The 19,404-nt window shown below is 44.3% G+C and overlaps 1 protein-coding gene across 1 annotated transcript in view; it reads right to left on the bottom strand.

The window, feature by feature from the left end:
• Nucleotides 1-430: 430 nt before the first annotated feature.
• The window catches only part of RAD51C (RAD51 paralog C), a 30,389-nt gene continuing 11,415 nt past the window's right edge, over nt 431-19,404 (bottom strand). The window contains exons 6-9 of the mRNA XM_035139527.3: nt 17,607-17,673; nt 11,126-11,186; nt 7,765-7,825; nt 431-763 (exon numbers count right to left, since the gene is read on the bottom strand). Of these exons, the coding sequence (XP_034995418.1) occupies nt 656-763; nt 7,765-7,825; nt 11,126-11,186; nt 17,607-17,673 (297 nt within the window). The 3' untranslated portion in view covers nt 431-655. The remainder of the gene's footprint in view (nt 764-7,764; nt 7,826-11,125; nt 11,187-17,606; nt 17,674-19,404) is intronic.

Here is a 19,404-nt window from a genome sequence, read left to right on the forward strand (position 1 = left end):
CCACAATAAAGCAAATATCGCAATAAAGCAAGCCGCACTTTTTTTTTTTGGTTTCCCAGTACATATAAAGGTTATGTTTACACTATACTATGGTCAAAATTAAGCCAGGTCCTGCTGGCTACAGGAGTGGAGGGGGGGGGGGGACGACAGCTCCATCTCTAGTCAGGTCCATTTCTGTGGCTGGAAGAGAAGTAGTGGCAAGGGTGGGTGGGGGGGCTTCCTTCCCCTGGAAGCAGCTGCACCCACATCCTTGTAAGGAGCAATATCAGCGGGGCACAATAAAGCGAGGAGCAATAAAACAAGGTATGCCTGTATAGATGAAAAATCATTTCAGAGAACAAGCTTTTGTGGGCCACAGTATACTTCACCATTAATATTATGGCATGAGACTCTTTGCTACCGAACACCTACCTCTCTGGACACTGGTAACTAGTTGTTTTAAATATATACATTTTCAAGCTTTATTTAGGAAGAGAAAGAGTGGGGTCCAGGGGTGAGTGATGGGAGACATGGAGGTGAGATAAAAGTCACACCATGGTATGGATTAACATTAAACAAATTCCCTACCCCACCACCAAACGAAATAGTCTCTTGAACACTCTGAAGCTCTCCTTCAGTGCAAACCGTTTTCAAACAGTGCTGCTGCTGCTCCAGATCAATTTTCTTCCATCTGTTCTGTCCGTGGTCTTTTACGAGGGTTTGCTTCACTTTCTGCCAGCGTAAGGTTTGGAGATGGAAGCTGAACATCTCTGAATCCATGAGTCTGTAGAGAAGGCAAAGAATAAAGGAACAGGACAGTTGGAAAGCTGCAAATAACTAAAATTTTTAGTGATTCAGCAGCATTCCCATAGATCAGGAGTAGTTTGCTAATGGGGTTCAGCCCTTTTCCTCATCCATTTCACCTCTGCATCCAGGCAATGGCCCAGGGACTTCGCGACATTTCCTGATTCAGATGTCATGGAGAAACAGAACTGAGTGTCATCAGCATACCGATGGCACCTTGCCCCCAAACTCCTCATGACTGCTCCCAATGGCTTCATCATGTAGATTATTAAATAGCACCAGAGATAAGATCGTCCCCTGTCTCACCCAATAACATAGCTGCCAGGGGGCCGAAAGGTGCTCTCTCAATGATATTCTGTGGACTCTTGTCTTGAAGGTAGGATTGGAACCACTGTAACACAGTGCCCCCAATTCCCATTCCCTGGAGCTGGACCAGGAAGATACCATGGTCAGTGGTATCAAGTGCTGACAAGAGATCAAGGAGCAGGAGCAAGGTCGCACTCCCACTGTCCCACTCTGCAAGGTGACCAAGGCCAACTCAATTCCGTGGCCAGGACTGAACCTAGGTTGGAAAGAATCTAAATAATCTGTGTACTCCAAGAATGTCTGCGGACTGCTGCTCCCTGAATTGACACCCGCCCATCCAAGAATGGTCCTTTCTTCCTTGTTGCTCCTTATGTTTAGAACTGCTACCCCCAATACTTCCACAATGACACTCACCTCCCTCCCTTAATTCCCATCTCCCTTCAAAACTTATGGTAACTTTTTCATGATGTTCACAGCATTCCCAAGCCCTAAATGATCTACTGCAGGGGTAGCCAACACAGTAACCCCCCCCCCCCCGGAATGTTGGTAAACTACAAATCCCACCATCACTGGCGACTGACCAGACTGTTTTGGGCTGATAGGATTTGCAGTCCAACAATGTCTGAAGGCCACCCCATTGGTTACTTCTGCCCAGGCCAATTTAACTAGGCCAATTTAAATAACTACATCTTCTTATACTTTATCCTTGCCTCTTAGGTATTTCACTCTGTCTACCTTATTTATTTAAAACATTTATATCCCATCTTTCCCCAAATTAGTCTTAAGCCAACCAATGACATCCCTACTAAAAATAAAAACGAAATTGCAAAGCCCAAATGGAAGAAAATGATGCGAAGAAACGAAACCTATAAAAGCCACAGCAGGAGACAAAACAGTAACTGCAATTAGCACATTATATCGCCAGAGTAAAACTGTAACAATCAACTATAATCGCTAATAATTAAAGGCCAGGGGCCTTTCTAAAATAAAATGAAAAGGTCTTTGCCATCTGCTAAAATGTCATAAGGGAGAGGCAAGACAATGGGAAGAATTCAACATGGCATAAGCAGAAGCCTTTGCGTAAGGCTTCTGCTGATGGGACTCATTAGCTGAATCCCCCCCCCCCCCCGCATTCCATCCAATACATTCAGAGTACATCTGTACCACTTTCACAGTCACAGCTTCCTCCAAAGAACCCATGGAATTGTACTTTACCCCTCCCAAAGCCACAACTCCTAGCACCCTTCATGAACTGCATTTCCCAGGATTCTTTGGGGAAGCCATGAACTTCAAATGTGTGGTCTGAATGTGCCATCTTTCTTCCTATATACATAAAAGGTGTTGGGGTGAGCTCTAGGTGGCATCTGGAGCAAGCAGATGTGACAGCGCTTAATGGGTGTGTGTATACACACACACACATTCTGTTGTCAGGCCTCTTCTGAGAAAGGTGAATAATACTTCAGGTGGCTACCAATTGCTCAAGGAAGCAGTAAAGTTGTTTCAGAAAAGATGACATTTCAAGCTGGCCGAGTGTGAAACATCAGGTGGAATTACTATCTGGTGTGTCTTTTACAAAATGCCAGGAGGTCCTACGAGCAAGACCAACTTGATCTGTGATGAAAACAGCAAGTGTTTTTTTCATGCTGATCTCTGGGAACTTTCAGCATGCTGCATTACAAACTGTCTTGCCGTATGTGGCAAATCGGGTCATTCTTTTTAAGAGACATGCCAGAAGGGCAAAATCTAGACAAGATGCCCCTGCTGTTTTGAGTCAAGTGTTTGAGTCTACGAAGTGCATAATCAAAAGGTTTAATGTTTCATTACTGCTACGACACCCCTTTCACTGCAAATGTCAGTGGAGTCTGGTTCATTAGGGCAATTGAGGGACTGTCCCACCAAGCTAAGTCTGCCATCACCAGCCTGCTTTCTTACTTCTAACTAGCCCATGGGGGCAACCCAGCCAGATGGGAGGGGTATTATTATTGCCTGCCATATTCCTCCTCTTTAGTCTCAGCGTTGTGCCTTGTAGAACTCAGCAGGGAGGAGGACGGGGACAAAACTAGAATCATCTAGCTCTGCCTTCCATTGGCTCTGGCTCCACCTGTTGGGATACCAGCCTTTTGCCCCATCAGTCATCATGGCCACCAGCCACCCACTTGCAAATGTCAAATCCTCCCTCAACTTGCTCCAGAAATCAAGTTTGTTCAAGAAAAGTATTCCAGCAGTTATATAAGCAGAAGAGCTAAAATTTATGCATAATTCCTTTTTTAAATAAAATATAATGACTTTTATTGCAAAACATTTTATATACAACAATGAAAAAATGAAAAGGAAAAAGGAAAGGAACATTAGGACATACAAACACAATAATACCCCAATAACACCACTAAGGGGTGGCGCTGTGGTCTAAAAACCACAGAGCCTAAACTTGCTGATCAGAAGGTTGGCGGTTCTAATCCCTGCAACGGGGTGAGCTCCCGTTGTTCGGTCCCAGCTCCTGCCCACCTAGCAGTTCAAAAGCACGTCAAAGTGCAAGTAGATAAATAGGTACCACTCCGATGGAAAGGTAAAGGATGTTTCCGTGCGCTGCTCTGGTTTCACCAGAAGCGGCTTAGTCATGCTGGCCACATGACCTGGAAGCTGTCTGCGGACAAATGGCGGCTCCCTCGGCCTATAGAGCGAGATGAGTGCGCAACTCCAGAGTCGTCCGCAACTGGACCTAATGGTCAGGGGGACCTTTACCTTTACCACCACTAAACTGTAACTAATAACATAACATCTAGCATATACACTCTTTTGACTTCCGAATCACCTTTTTGTGCTTCAGCTTATTCTTAATCTATACGCACTTTCTATAGGCACTTGGAATTCCAGCCACTGGATAAAAGTATCATTGCCTGCATCATTCTGGAAGGGTATTGTTTGTCCCATTAAGTGCTCCCTAACTCCTGTAGGGTTAAGTTCCTTTTGGAAGGAGGTATGGCTGAAGAATTAAAGCACTGCTCCAATATTTGAGATGGTTTACAAATATACAGGTTGAACACAGATGAAGGTGCAGTGCAACACTCTAACGTCAGCACAATTCAGAGAAGCAACCCTGTATTCTCAAATGTTTTCAGCCTACAGTTCTCAGCATAATCTGTCTCTTTAAAAAATGCAGCTTTACCCCTGCCCCCTAAAGACCTAAATTCATAGATTCAGAGTTTGAAGGAACACCCAAGGGTCATCTAGTCGAGGGGTCAGCAACCTTTTTCAACCATGGGCCGGTCTACCGTCCTCAGATCATGTGGTGGGCCGGACTATATTTTTTTTTGGGGGGGGGAGTACGAACGGATTCCTATGCCCCACAAATAACCCAGAGATTTCCCGGACCGTCCGTGGGCCGGATTGAGAAGGCAATTGGGCCACATCTGGCCCATTGGCCTTAGGTTGCCTACCCTCTAGTCCAGGCATCCACAAACTGCAGCCCTCCAGATGTTTTGGCCTACAACTCCCATGATCCCTAGCTAAAGGACCAGTGGTCAGGGATGATGGGAATTGTAGTCCAAAACATCTGGAGGGCCGAAGTTTGGGGATGCCTGCTCTAGTCAAATCCCCTGCAATGCAGGAATCACTGCTAAAGAATCCCTGAGAGCTGGCCATCCAGACTCTGTTTAAAAATCTCCAATGAAGGAGAGTCCACCCTCCGAGGCAGCCCATTCTACTGTTGAACAGCGCTTGCAGGCAGAAAGTTCTTCCTAATATTTAGTTGGAATCGCCTTTCTTGTAATTTGAATCCACTGGTTTGGCTCCTACCCTCTGGAGAAGCAGCAGAAAACAAGCTTGCCCCATCTTCATGTGCCAGCTGTTCAGATATCTGAAGGTGGCTATCATACCACCTCTCTTCTTCACACTAAACATACCCAACTCCCTCAACTGTTCCTCATACAGAATGGTTTTCGGACTCTCTGTCATCCTGGTCACCCTCCTCTGCACATTCCAGCTTATCAATATATTTCTGAAACTGTGGTGCCCAGAAGTGGACACAGAACTCCAGGTGGGGTCTGATCAAATTAGAATAGAGTGGTACTATTAATTCCCATTATCTGGACACTATACTTCTGTTGATTGCATCATCCTTAGCTGGTTATGCCTTTGCCAAAATGAATGTCACCTATTAAATTAACTCCAGCTACTTCTTAGACATTGTGAGATCTTTGATCTGTAATTTCTCTAATAAAGCTTGACCTCTTACTGGTAAGTAACTTTTAAGCAGCCTTTATAGCATACATTTGCCAGAATAAGTACATGGACAGACCACAGCTTTTCACAACTGTTCTTACAGCATTTGGCAAAGTCTCGCACAGTACAAATTTAGAAACCACCCAAATTCTACAGACTGGAGGGTGGGTGAATGAGCAAGAGACAACTTATTTAAAAAACAAAAAACACTTGATCAGCGACAATCCTTCTGTTTTGAAGATGTAAGCATTCTCTGGCCATCTACCGATGGGACCTGTTCTCACTGCACGGTTTTTTAGAAAATGGAAAAAACATCCGCCAGTTTAAAGCATCTTATCCAGGAATCCTTGGTGCAGAACTTAGCACTTTGAAGGTTTTAAAAAATGTTCAGCATGAAATAATAATGCTCCATTACTCTAGAGCCGGATAGGTAAGCTAAGCTAAATACTGTGACTTTGTGTATAACAACTGAAGAAACTGTAACTTTGTACACAATTTTAAAACACATTACCGTATTTTTCCGTGTACAAGACTAGGTTTTTTTCCTAAAAAATAATGTCAAAAATTAGGGGGCGTCTTATACATGGATACATCTCCTTCCATTTTCTTTAATCTGAGTCCCCAAAAATAGGGGGCATCTTATACATGAGGGGGCCTTATAGACGGAAAGATATGGTAATTCCTCCAAAGAATCCTGGGAACTGTAAGTTGTTAAGGGCACTGGACATTATAGCTCTATGAGGAATAAACTACAGATCTCAGGAGTCTAGGGGGTGGGGATCATGTGTAGTGTGTACACAGCCTGTGTCATTAAATAGGCGAGGTTGTAGATCAAGGTGGTATCTTTTATTTTACCAGCATTTACTATGGCGGGTGGGGAAGGGTTGCTTGGGAGGAAGGGCAGGATAAATAAATAATAATGCTTTTAAGCTTCTCACAAGCAAAATGGAAAATTACCATTTCTTGGTGTCCAGCACATCTCTGAAGTGGAGCTTGAAACCTATCATATTTAGCAACAACCATTGTTCCACAAAATGCTGTCACATTGCCTTTACTCTGTGCCTTGCTCTGTATAACCATGAGGACAACAACACTACCCTGAAACGAAAGAGGCGACCAACTGTCTTGCCAAGAAACAAATGAGAGGCAGCTTCCAGTAAAAGACCAAAGAGTTTGTAAATTTCATGGCTCTGCTCAGAACTGTGTGGTTAATTAAGAACATAGATTTCTACAGATGCGCTCTCTGAATCATACACTCTGCTGCACTGATCAAGCTGGCTAACAGAGCAGCAACACACACACCCGGTTAAAAAAGTGGGTGGGGAAAAGAAATAAATGTTCATGTTTTTATCTGCATTTTTAATCATTTTACTGTGCATATTTGGTTTTTAAAACTACATTATTTCAGCTGTATTTTTCATAGATACTGTACATGCTTTTAAGTAAACCGCTTTGAGATTTTTCTTTCATACGAATGTAAGAAGAGCCTGCTGAATCAGGCCAATGGCCCATCTAGTCCAGCATCCAGCAAACTTTCTCACACCGTACTGTATTTTGTTGATGGCTGGAGTGCTGTGAAGCAAGCAAACCACAAAAAGCTTTAGAGAGGCTGGTAACGGCACATCTGCAAAGCAGTCTTACTCCAAGAATTGAAAGGTCGCATTTTTATCCCCCCAAAGCCTCAGTACTCATAAGGCAGCGCTTTCCCCCTAAAAAAACAAAAACGTAAGAACTGCTATGGCAACATGTTACCAGGAGCACACATGGCAAGAGAACAGTTACAATGTGGTAAGCTATGCTCTTGACATTTGAAGAGAAGAGTTTAAAATTGGTTCTGCTTGCTTGGCTCTGTCTTCTGCAAAAGCTGCCCATTACGACAAGAAAGCGTGGCTATCACAATATTTGCTGAAGGATTATTTCTAAGGCCTAGCTAGGGATGTGGGAAGGCAGCAATCTCTTCTCCATCCTATATGCATCAAAATCAGCGCAGCTTCTTTTTCACTGCAGTTCAGTTTCCACCAAATACAACACTTTTCATTCTGCTGTCCGTTATTTAATAGAGACTGCATAACATGCATAACAATTGACATAACTTAGATTCATTTTGTCATAAAGGAAACTTGAAAACCTTGTTTAAAAAGGTAATAAATTGTGTATTATTTGCAAACTTCAAAAGCAACAACATGAATTAATACCAATCGTCTTTGCTTGGCTGGCTTCTGTTCCTGACCACAGACAAACACACAAACTGTGGCAAATTCTGAAGGGGGTGGGGTGGGGTCTCAAAAAAAAAGACGTCCCTACTTGAATTGAGCCACCACGAACATTTCTGCCACTGGCTCAACTTGGAAGACTTGCAGCTGCTCCAAGAGCACAATTTTAGGTATAGATACCCTGCCCTCACTTTTCAGCTCCTAATCCTGGCCCTGCTCCCGCCATCCGCACTGTACTTACCGTTACACAAAATGGCACAGTTGATTCCTTCTGACTTGGCGACTTGTACAGCGTTGCCAATCTGTAGAGGATGGAAGTCATTGTAATTTCAGTGACATTGCTCCCTTGTTTAGCTCATGTTACATTTACAAATATTTAACAGCATGTGCACAGAACACCATGGCAGACCAGTGTAGGGCCCCCTCCCTGCACCAGCCAGGGCCCCCTCCTGATGCCATGGGCATCAAGCCCTGGCCACTGGGCTATGCTGGCTGCTAGAGATTGCTGTCTAACATTTGGGAAGACACCACGTTGAACAAGACTAGTATGGCAAGTGCAACGTCATTGGTAAGCTTCCTTGCCAGTCAGCCAAAGGGCACAATTCACCCAGCAAGTTCTTCTGCAGAAATTCTGATGAAATGATCAGGAGCAGTGCAAAAATAATATGACGTCCCACACGTTTTATTGTTTCTAGTTACAGGTAGGTAGCTATGTTGGTCTGCCGTAGTCGAAACAAGTGTGCATGCACACGAAAGCTCATACCAATGACAAACTTAGTTGGTCTCTAAGGTGCTACTGGAAGAATTTTGTTTTATTTTGTTTTATTGTTTTATTTTGTTTTATTGTTTCCTTTTACATCCTGCCTTCCTGCCAATCAACCACTGGTGGTTTGTGAGGTCCCATTCATTTTAGTAGGCTCTCTGTACAGAACATTTTCCAAAATATGAAAAATGACAACTATATAGATCAGGGATCCCCAAGCTTTTTGAGCCAGTGGGTACCAGTCACAAAATGGCAGCTGTGGGGGCATGGCATAACAAAAAATGGCTGCCATATGGAAAAAAGAAGAGAGACTGGAGCACAGAATGATGTGGGCCTTCACCCTATGCAATAAATGGCAGAAAGGCATCTACACCAGTGACTGCTGTACTTGCTCACAGAGAGCAGCTCTTTGCACCGCTCCTCAGCAGAAAATGGGAGGGAAGGTGTCAAAATTCTGGCATCCTATGAAAACTGGGAAGGTGTAAGGGTGCGTGTTCCATGTAGGAGAAATTGAATCAGTGCAACCAGGAACTGAGAAGGAAGAGCAAACATTCTCATGCATTGTGGATTTTTAGTGGACATTTATTGGAACCTTTTGCAGGCAACCTAAGAGGTGTCCGTGGACACCATTGCTGGTAACGACTGGAATAAATGGGTAGTCTCAAAACGGTGGTGTGAGGGACAGGGGATATCGGGAGGTCCCTCCCATCTTGAGATCCAGCCCATCTCCGAGCGCTGGGGAAAGCAGGGAGAGTTCCGACTCAAGTGGAGAAGCAGGAAGTGGTGTCCGAGGCTCAGGCAAGGTAGCAGAGCCACTTCCCAAGGTGGGACAGGAAGGGGGGAGCAAGGGGGGAAGGCCAATCCCACCGACTCCGGAATTGCGCAAGAAACGTCGGGGGAAGAGGCTGGGTCTCCCCAAGCTTTTATGCTGGAGGAAAACGCGGCAACCTCCATTCGGAGGTTCTGAAGAAGACCGATAAGATGTGTTAATCTCTGTAAATAGCACTGCTTTTAGCACTGTAAATACACAGCACCAATAAAACAATAAAATGCAGAGCTGTGTGGAGTCGTTTCTCTGAAGTAGCCCACCCAGGCCACTGTGACAGGTGGAGACCACCGGAAACAATACACCTATGACATGAGCAGCAAGCATTTTGCAGCCTGTGACAGGTGGGCCCCACAAGGCTGACAACACATGGAAGAGATGCTTGAAGAAGGGAAGGGGGGAAAGGCTGTAGCAAGCTGTTTCCTCCTTTGTGTTTCTGCGTCCTTAATCGGCACTGCACTTGCTGGTTGCGATCTAGAGTCTGTTAGCCATGTTGGGCACTTTTAAAAATGAAAAGGAGGGATATAAACTATTTTGAATTAAGCAGAATGGCGTTCATTTGTTTCAGCCCAGAGTCTGCAGGGGTCAGGAACTGCCTGCTGAAACCCAGAGTGGGGAGAAAGTGAAGCCTTTGTCCTCATCACTCCCCGGGAAAATATTCTGCCTTGCTCTGAGATAACCTGCCAAGGTTGCTGTTAATTATTTTTAGGGCTTCGGCTGCTTCTCCTTCCCCTCAGTGCCATTCTATTAGAAAGCAAGTAATTACCGCCCGAGGAAGATTACCACTTCACATTAGCTGCAGAGGGAATTCCTTAGAACATTTAAATTGGTGGGTTGTACTTTACAGAATAGCCTTAATCTTGAGACACCCTAAGCCATGTTTTTAAGAGGCTCTTGGTTGGAGTTCTGCTGGGTGCCTCTGTCTCAACGGGGGGGGGGGGGGCTGTTCTCACGGAAACAGAGGCCCCCTGCTTATAATTAAGTACTGACACCATTTCCAGCACTGGAGGGGGAAGAGAGGAGAGGAAGGTATGAGGTTTATGCTAAACACGCGTAATGGACAAGGCTGCCTTAATACTCCAGATGTCTGACAAGCTATGCAGCAAGAATGTACATACAGAAGCGATTGCACCATTTATAGAGGCAAGTCTTACATTAAGTTAACAGCCTTTAAGAGAGAGATCTTCTCTTCCATCTGATCTCTGCATTGCTAAATACAGTACAGTGCCTCTCACTCTCCCTGCCTTTACAAGTTGAATTACTAGAAGGGTTGCTAAACAATTTTATTCATGAAATAGGGAGGTTTTACATCTGATTATACCAAGTTGAGTGCTGAGTGCTCTGAGTGCTTACTGGAAGGACAGATAGTGAAGCTGAGGCTCCAATACTTTGGCCACCTCATGAGAAGACAAGGCTCCCTGGAAAAGTACCTGATGTTGGGAAAGATTGAGGGCACAAGGAGAAGGGGACGACAGAGGACGAGATGGTTGGACTGTGTTCTCGAAGCTACGAATGTGAGTCTGACCAAACTGCAGGAGGCAGTGGAAGACAGGAGTGCCTGGCGTGCTCTGGTCCATGGGGTCATGAAGAGTCAGACACAACTAAACGACTAAACAACAACATACCAAGTTGGGCTGTAGAGACAGGTGGGCTATGCACTAGAGACAGGTGAATATGAGGTTCCTCTCAAGTTTCTCATTTTTCCAATCACAAGTTTATTTCTCACCGTCCTTTCACATTCTTTAAAAGTTCTTATTCTGTATTTTAACACAAATCTCTTCTAATATACACTTTTATATCCTCTCTCTCCTGCTGCACACATTTTTGCAAAGAAATTTCCCCTAAAAGAATACATTTTTGCATATTATTTTCAACAATATATGCATTTTTATGGTCAGTTCACCCCAACATGTGCTGAATCACATGCAGCCTAGGAATTCATTGCTGGGCTCAGATTAACTTCAGAAGAGCAAGACACCCACTGGATCAGTTCACATGTTTTTGGTTTCTCACCTGTGTTTGTTGTCCCAATGCAGGATTAAGCGGACAGTAGCTACATGTCCCCAGCTTTCTCCTAGAGTGTGAGAGAGACAGATAAATAAATAAATAAATTTTGTGATGCCTTCCTGCACAGGTGGGGGGGGGACTCAGCTTTAGGAGAGAAATGTGGGCATCAGTTTTCTCTATCTGGCCATTGAAAACCTCCCCTGGTCACAGGGGTGCCATCCCACCCTCAGGACTGTGAGTGCCCACTACCACAATGCACAGACAGCGGGCCGCCCTTTTCTGTAGGGAGGGGCTCAGACTCAGAGGCAAAGAGACTCTGCCTCCGCATCCGAGCCCCCCCCCCCCCGGAAAAAGGGTGCCTCGGTGGCTGGCTGTGAGGGCAGAACACAACTGCTTCTCTCTTGGAGGCAGCGCTGCTGCCGCCTGCCGGCTTTTCTCATTGGCTTTGTGGGTGTCCAGCCCCCACAATTAACTCATTAACACACACCCTGGAGTTGGCTCCTATGCCTGGTCACACTCCTAATAGTCCTGCTTTGCACCTTCCTTAAATGCTATTTGTCTGGCAGGAGTGTTTCATTGAACGCAATAATATCTCTTGCCTGCCTGGATGGAGACTAGCTTGCCAGATGGAGTGGAGTCACAGTGCTAGCTTCCTGGGAGGTGTGTTGCCGCCTCTTACCAGGAAGGAGAGTGAGAGGTATGAGGCAGTGGGAAGCTTGGCGTGGTGCAAGCGTGCCTACGGGAGCCATCAAACTGGGTTAAGTGCTTGCCCCCCAGGAATGTCTTACTGCTTGGGAAAGCAGATTGTGCATAACAACAAATTATGTCCAAGCTCCCACGTGCTTTTTGCACATCCCTCTGAACGAGCTTAATTTTTGAGCATTATTCCAAAAAGAAAAAACCAAGACCAAGAACAATCCTGCAAAAACAAAGGAACAGCTCATGCAGGAAAACTATGCAAAGAGCACCAGAAAATAGATAATGACATGCAAGAAATCAGCTCCAAAGGAACTTCAGGCTCTTTAAAACCTGAGAAACTGATGTGGCTTCTGACAGAAAGCAATCTCATTATTTGAGCTCATTTCTGACCATGTCATTTGATTTCCAGACAGATTTATTGAGCCCGTCTCCCTCAACCCATTCTAGACAGTGCGCCCATAAGTCAGAAGATGGATTGGATTTTAAAGCAGGTCATTTAAAGGAAAATACTATGAGCACTCCCCCCCCCCCAATTTGTCTCCAGAATCACCAAGTTGGTGCATCTGTCAGCCTCCGGGGCGGGTGGATCTAGCGGAACATCTTCATTACCACATACAGAGAGAGAAGCATATCATTCCAGCGGGAAGAATTATCAAAATTAAATGTCTAGACCCCAGAGGCATCTTGGCAACCTTCATCACTACGCCAGCGTGAGATTTAACGTTTGGAAGTCGAGATTAGAGTATGAATTATACAAATGAGTGCCATTTCCATTTCAAACCATATTTCTTTGCTGGGGGACGGGGGACGGTTTTACGCTCCATGGCAAAAAGCGCTACTAAAATTAAACTGGAGGGAGATAACAATATTTGACCTCATTATTAAGTATGCCAAGTAAAAACCATTTAGGATCATCCATTTTGGAGCCCAGTGTGTGAAAGGCTTCTCAGCCTAACCTAATCCTTGCAATGCCTAGGAGATTCCCCCCTCCCCCTAAATAATTAAGAGGCTCTATTTAAAAATGCTAAGAAAAACTAAGATTTGGGGATTTTGAACAACTTTTGCAGAGGAAATCATTTCAGAATCTAGTGCAGAACGTAAAAACATCTAAAACGCCCTGCTGGATCAGGCCATAGGCCTTGCTAGTCCATCACCCTGTTCTCACCTTGGCCAACCAGATCTACCAATGGGAAACCTGCAAGGAGGACTTGGGTGCAGGAGCAGCTCTCCCTCCTTGCAATTCCCAGCAACTGGTATTCAGAGGCATACCACCTCTGATAGGAGGTAGAACTTCAAAACTATGGTAGTAGCCAGTGATAGCTTTATCCTCCATGATTTTGTCTAGTCTTTTTTTAAAAAGCCACTCAAGTTGGTGGCCATTGCTCAGTCTCATGAGAGTGAATTCCACACTTCTTTTATTTTGTTTTGTGTGTTCCAGTTTTCTGAACATTTTGCTTTCTGAAGGCCCATAAATTGATGAAATCGCACTGAGCAAGGGACACAAGCCTAGCAAGCAAGTATGATAGTATGGACAAAAAGACCTGCTACTTGGGGTGGGAACAAAAACAAAGTTTGTCCTTATCGAAAGGGTTTGCTGTTGCCGCCACCACCACCACCAGAAAGGAGGAAAGGGAAAGCGCATAAGACATGGGAGGAAGCAAAAACGGGGTTATTTTAAATTATAATCTTCCTTTCTTTAACCCAGCATTTTGCATCTAAAAACATCAGAACTGTTCATTAACAGCTACAGTGCCACAGAGATGGGAATAATAATATTGTTCCCATTTTACAGAGGGAAAACTGAAGCTCACAGGAGATACCACTTTAGAGACGCAACCCAGGACAAGTTTAAGAAACATCAGAAAAGCCTGCCCCATGGCAGAGCTCACAAGCAGGACTTAAGCAAAACAGCAGTCTCCCTTCCTGCAATTTCCAGCAACTGGTATTCAGCATACTGCCTCCGACAGTGGAGGTAGAACATAGCCATTGAGGTTAGTAATAACTGATAGCCTTAACCTCCATGAATTTGCCTATACCTCTTTTTAAGCCATGAAAGCCTGTCTACGAAAACCTGATAAAATGCCCCCAACACATTCCTAGGTCCTCTGCATGGTGCAGATCAAGCCCAGGATTGCTTCCCTCCCTGGTCTCAGCCTGCTTCCCTTTCTAATTTCCCAGAAGGGCAAGAGAGACAGACACAGTAAGGAACACAGCAGTTTAAGAGGAAAACCCTTCATTTGCTTGCCCAAGTCACCATTTTCCTTCTCTCAGGCTGTTCCAAGAACATGATGGGAAAGAGAGGATTGGCAACTAAGGGACCAGATAGCACCCCTCAGGGATCTGGAGTCAGCCCATGGACCGCCAGCTGCCGACCCTTAAATCTATTAGCTGTAATTTGCTTTGTAGTCTGATTGTCTGCCAAAAATCATGTATACAGCAGGGGGAAGGCAAGCACACTGAAGACAAAAGGTCAGTGTTTGAAAGCAAGGTCTTTATCTGCATGCACATTTCAGACCCGACATCCTCCAAGGACATGCTTTTTTATTTTGTTCCAATTTATCTTAAATCTCTGCCAAGCTGTTGAAGTGCTGAACACACACATTAAGGGATGCTCTTGCCTTTGTATGTCTCTCAACGCCCCCTCCCCGACCCCAGTAATCAAGGGAATCATTACGTGATTCACAGACACTGAAGGAATGCTTTGCTTTCAATTGCAAGAAGAAGAATTGTCTATTATTATTTTTAAGTCTGGTATTCAGTTTCCACTATAAAGCTGCAGAGCACCTGGCTTTTAAGTCAGGATTTTATACCCATTTGGAAAATGGATTTGGACCAGTTCTAACCAGAGCAAGATGCCTTGGTTAAGATCACCAGGGAGACCTGGCATCCGATGAAGTTGGCGACGGCTGCCACAGTTAATACCAAACGTTTTCCTGGCAGTAGCCATGCCCATGCATCACAGACTTTGGAATGTGGACTTCCAAGGCCCACAATAATTATGTGGTGGTGATGGAAAATGGACTGGGGGGGGGAGGGAGAGAAGGATGCTTTATTTAGCATTTATCCAGATTTGCTTGCAGGGAAATTAGACGGTGCTTGCTACCTAATGAGCATTTACTCCACAATTTCATATACAGTGGTACCTCGATTTACGAATAACTCTACTTACGAATGTTTCTACTTACGAATGGAGCTCCGTCCGCCATCTTGGATGCGGTTTAGATAGGATTTTTCTACTTACGAATTTTTAGATAGGGTTGCTTCGACTTACGGATTTTTTTCTCCCAATGCATTCCTATGGGATTCAGCTTACAAATGTGCGTTCGGAACGCATTAAATTCGTAAGTAGAGGTACCACTGTATGTGTATGTATGTATGTATGTATGTGTATGTATGTGTGTGTGTGTGTGTGTGTGTGTGTGTGTGTATATATATATATATATATATATATATAATCACATCCACACCAGACATGATATAAGGATCCCTCTGATACCTTACATCTCCAACACAGATTCAATGTTAGTTTATAAATTTTAGCCAGTTTCACAGGGGTTAAATACCACCTGTAAAACAGCTTCATAATATTTTCTTTGATAGCAACGCATGCAGTGAAGTTAATATCTGATTTCCAAAGTTTTCCTCGATGATCTAATGAAATCACGTATCATTTACCCCACAATTTCTTTGTGGGGAGGTTAGATGACGTTGCATCAAAGCAAGCTTCCCTATCGGTTTCCTTATTGCAAGAAGTCAGGTATTTTCAGGAAAAAAGAATTTACCAGTATGTGGCGGAATCCTGACAGGAAATAGTAGCAGCATAGAAGCAGCTATGTTTTCTCATGGAACTGTCAACCAAGTAAAGAATTCTAGCTGATATAACTAATCTAACAGCAGGCAATTGACTTATTAAACTTAAGAATGTACATAGTACCCAAATCTCAACACAAGAGTTTTTTGAGGCTGAATACCAAAGATTCCATTAATTATCTCCTAAAACCTGAAATCGAGGACATGATTTTAAGGAAAGGAATTTAACACAACCTCAAGTAAAGAAGCCTACTCTTTGAAATGTCCTGGGAATATGTAGTGCTGTAGGGAGAGAAGCGCATTTATCCATCTCTGATTTTGCATCTTTGTTTATGGGCTTGTGGAATAAAATCCTTTCATTTCTCTATTTTCTAGCTTTCGGTAGAAACCTGTGCTCAGTTAACAACTATCTTTTTAAACAGACAGTGTCTCATACTTTGTGACTATAAATACACAAATGAGTGACATTTGCTTCGCTCTCCAAAACTTGTGACTTCTACATTCTAGACAGTTGTATAGAATGTATTACAAAGGACGAGACACAATGAAAGAACACATTCCAATTTCCTGTGCCTACCTCTAATTTGAATTGCCAAGGTTCATATCCTTACAAGCACATCTTGATGCTGAACATTATTTAATTAAAAAAGAAAAGAATAAGCCAGAGGGGAGCCTAATTAAAAACGTTACCGATCATCTCTAAGAACAGTGTCAATTAAAAACCAAAACAAAAGCCTGCTCCTTGAGGGCCTTCAAAAAGCCTTTCAGTTCGCAGTGAGTTTATTCAGAGATGCTCGAGAGCTATGTTGTTCATGTTGATATGAACTGGTTTCATACCAACATGAACACAGCAAGCTTTCCTGAAACTGCATAAGAACAGAGCAAGCTGCTTTATACCAGGCCAAACTCATTACACATTTAGCCCAGTATTGTGTATCCTGGCTGGCAATGCATCTCCAAGGTCACAGGCAGTAGCCGCTGATATCCACTGAGACCGGCAGGGTGGAAAGCAGGGAGCCCAACAGGTGGAGACAGAGCCAATAAGAGGCAAAGTCAACTAATTCTACTTTCATCCCCATCTTCCTCCTCCTCCCTGCTGAGTTTCATGAGCAACACGGAGACTAAGGAGGAGGGGAAAACTGACAGCCAGGGCTGGTTGGAAGTAAGAGGACAGACAGGTGGAAAGTTGCTGAAGGCAAGATTGAGGCTGGTGGGGCAGTGCCCCATTGAGCCCAATTATCATTATTATCATCTATTAATTTATATACCTCTTACATGGTTAAAATGGCTTCTGAGCAGTTTACAAGTATATAATCCACTGGTCTCAGGCAGGGAGGTCTTTGCTGAAGTGTCCTCAATTTCAACCTTCCTTTGTTTTCTGAAGGATGCCTCAAAGCCAGTCAGTTTTTTTCTTGCTAGGATACTCCCTCAGTATCCCCCAGGGATACCTCTGCTCTGAGAATGCCCAATACTAACTGAGAAGTCTGCAGTTAAAGGTACCAGTTTCCAGGATCACAGCAGCACATATTTGTGCCAGCTGGTGCAATCACAGGACTTGGCCCCGAGAATCAGGCGCTATAACCATGGAGCTCCTGGTTTGTATAGGACATTCTCTGTGTGAAGTTATCTTCAGAGAGAATCACCGGGGAAACAAGATTGGCTGTCATGGTTCTTTTGTTCACGGTGCTTGAAAGAAAAACCTGGTCTGTATAAAGCAGAAAAAGCATCCTTCAACTTAGGGTTGCCAGACTCAATAGTGGACAGGACTTCTGTGCCTTTAATTGCCCTGCTCTCTTTTGAGTCTGGAAACCTTAAAGAGAAACCAGCAGACCCTTTGTTTAATTTCCAAGCAAAGGGTCTGCTGGTTTCTCTTTAAGGTTTCCAGACTCAAAAGAGAGCAGGGCAATTAAAGGCACAGAAGTCCTGTCCACTATTGAGTCTGGCAACCCTACTTCAACTTGCAGTATAAAACACTTACCCAAGGCAGGTACCAAAGAGGAATGGCCATGTTCAAGTCTTGTCGTCATTTGATTGGTCAACACAACCTTGGGGGGGGAGCAGTTGGGGATGAAGAGGGAGAAAAACCACATCAAATATGGTTAACACACACTGGGGGGAAAGGGACTTGTGGCTGAACTCCAACTAGGGATGGGGGAGAAACACGATTCAGCTTGCTTTTATTATACCTAATTTGCACTTTCCAAATCAATATGAGAACTGAAACAAAGCCATCCTTCAAAATTTACCTTCTCCATATTTCACCAAAGTCCTCCAGTCTGGTAATGTGTACAGCAAAGCACATATAAATGCACATATTATTGAAAATAACTTCCAGAATTCAGTATGTTCAGCAAAATGACTTTGCAAATACTCGCACATTAGGCGAAATCACATACAAGATGTGCATATTAGGAGAAATTTGCACTAAGGTCACATTCACACCAGACTACAATACCACTTTAAATAGTCGTGGCTTCCCCCCAAAAATTCTGGCAGTTGTAGTTTGTTACGGGTGATGAGAGTTGTTAGGAGATCCCTATCCCCCCCCCCAGCTACATTTCCCAGAGGGACTCAAGGAATAAGGGGCCTCCTAACAATGCTGAACTCTAGAAGTTGATATCACAAGATGTAACCACCAATTTAGATGTCCTTTTAAAAAGGAACTTGGACAGATGCATGTAGGATAAGACCATCAGTGGATGCAAAGAACAGAAGAAAACCTGCTGGATGGGGCCAATGGCTCATCTCGCCCAGCATCCTGTTCTCACAATGGCCAACAAGTTGGGAAACCTTCAAGTGTGACCCAAGCATAAGCACGAAGCAAGCACAAGAGCAGTCTCCCCTCCTGTGGTTTCTAGCAACTAGTATTTAGAAGCATTTACTGCCTCCTCCATGAATTGGGCCCAAGCATCTTTTAAAGCCATCACCTGTGGGAGCGAGTTACTAGTCATGATGGCAATAGACTGTCTCCAACATCAGAGGCAGCATGCTTCCAAGCAGCTACTGTTTGCTGTGTCCACTGTGGTCTCACCACTGGTTTGGGAAGTAGTGAGCACACTGTCAGCCACGATCTGTATCTATCCTGTTGTTTCTTATGGAATGCTGTGTTTTGAGCATTCCTCCGCCGGCAACCAGTTTTGATCCAATTTGCGAAAGAGAGCAGCCTAGCCACATTTTAAACAGATAATATATACACAGCCCAAGAGTTGGAAAGGGCTATTGCCCTCGGGTCCTGCTTGTGAGCTTCCCAGAGGCATCTCCATGAAAACAGGATGTTGCACTATATATCCCTTTGCTCCGATCCAGCGGGGCTCTTTTTATGTTATACTTCCTTCCCGACATTATCTGAGTAGCGGTGTTTATTTTTAGTAGTGCAGCAATAAAAAAGAAATCCCAGCGTGCTCACAGAATTGCAGCTTGAGGAGGAGCAAGAGTTACCTAGAGACAAGAGAGGAGAGGCAGACGAGCACCATTCCAGAGCACCATTCCAGAACTTGCGTAAGCTTCGTTCCTGAACAATCCCTTTCTACATGGCAGGGTTTTAAAAAAGCCCACCTATAAATAGGCTACACAGCTCATGCCTGCCCTCAGCTGGCACAAAGCTGGCCCTGTCTGCAACACCTTTAAGTGGAGGTCAAAGGGTGCAACAACAAAGGAAATCTGCAAGGCAGGATGCTAAGGATTTCCTCCCACAGACAGCTCCTCCCCCGCAAGCAAGCAAAGTGGCTTTCCTCTGAGTGACCAGCTGCAAGTCTTTTCGTGAAGGCCAGGGGTTA

This window comes from Zootoca vivipara, chromosome 14 (assembly GCF_965207765.1).
Source record: "Zootoca vivipara chromosome 14, rZooViv2.hap1.1, whole genome shotgun sequence".
In the NCBI taxonomy this organism is placed as follows: Eukaryota; Metazoa; Chordata; class Lepidosauria; order Squamata; family Lacertidae; genus Zootoca; species Zootoca vivipara.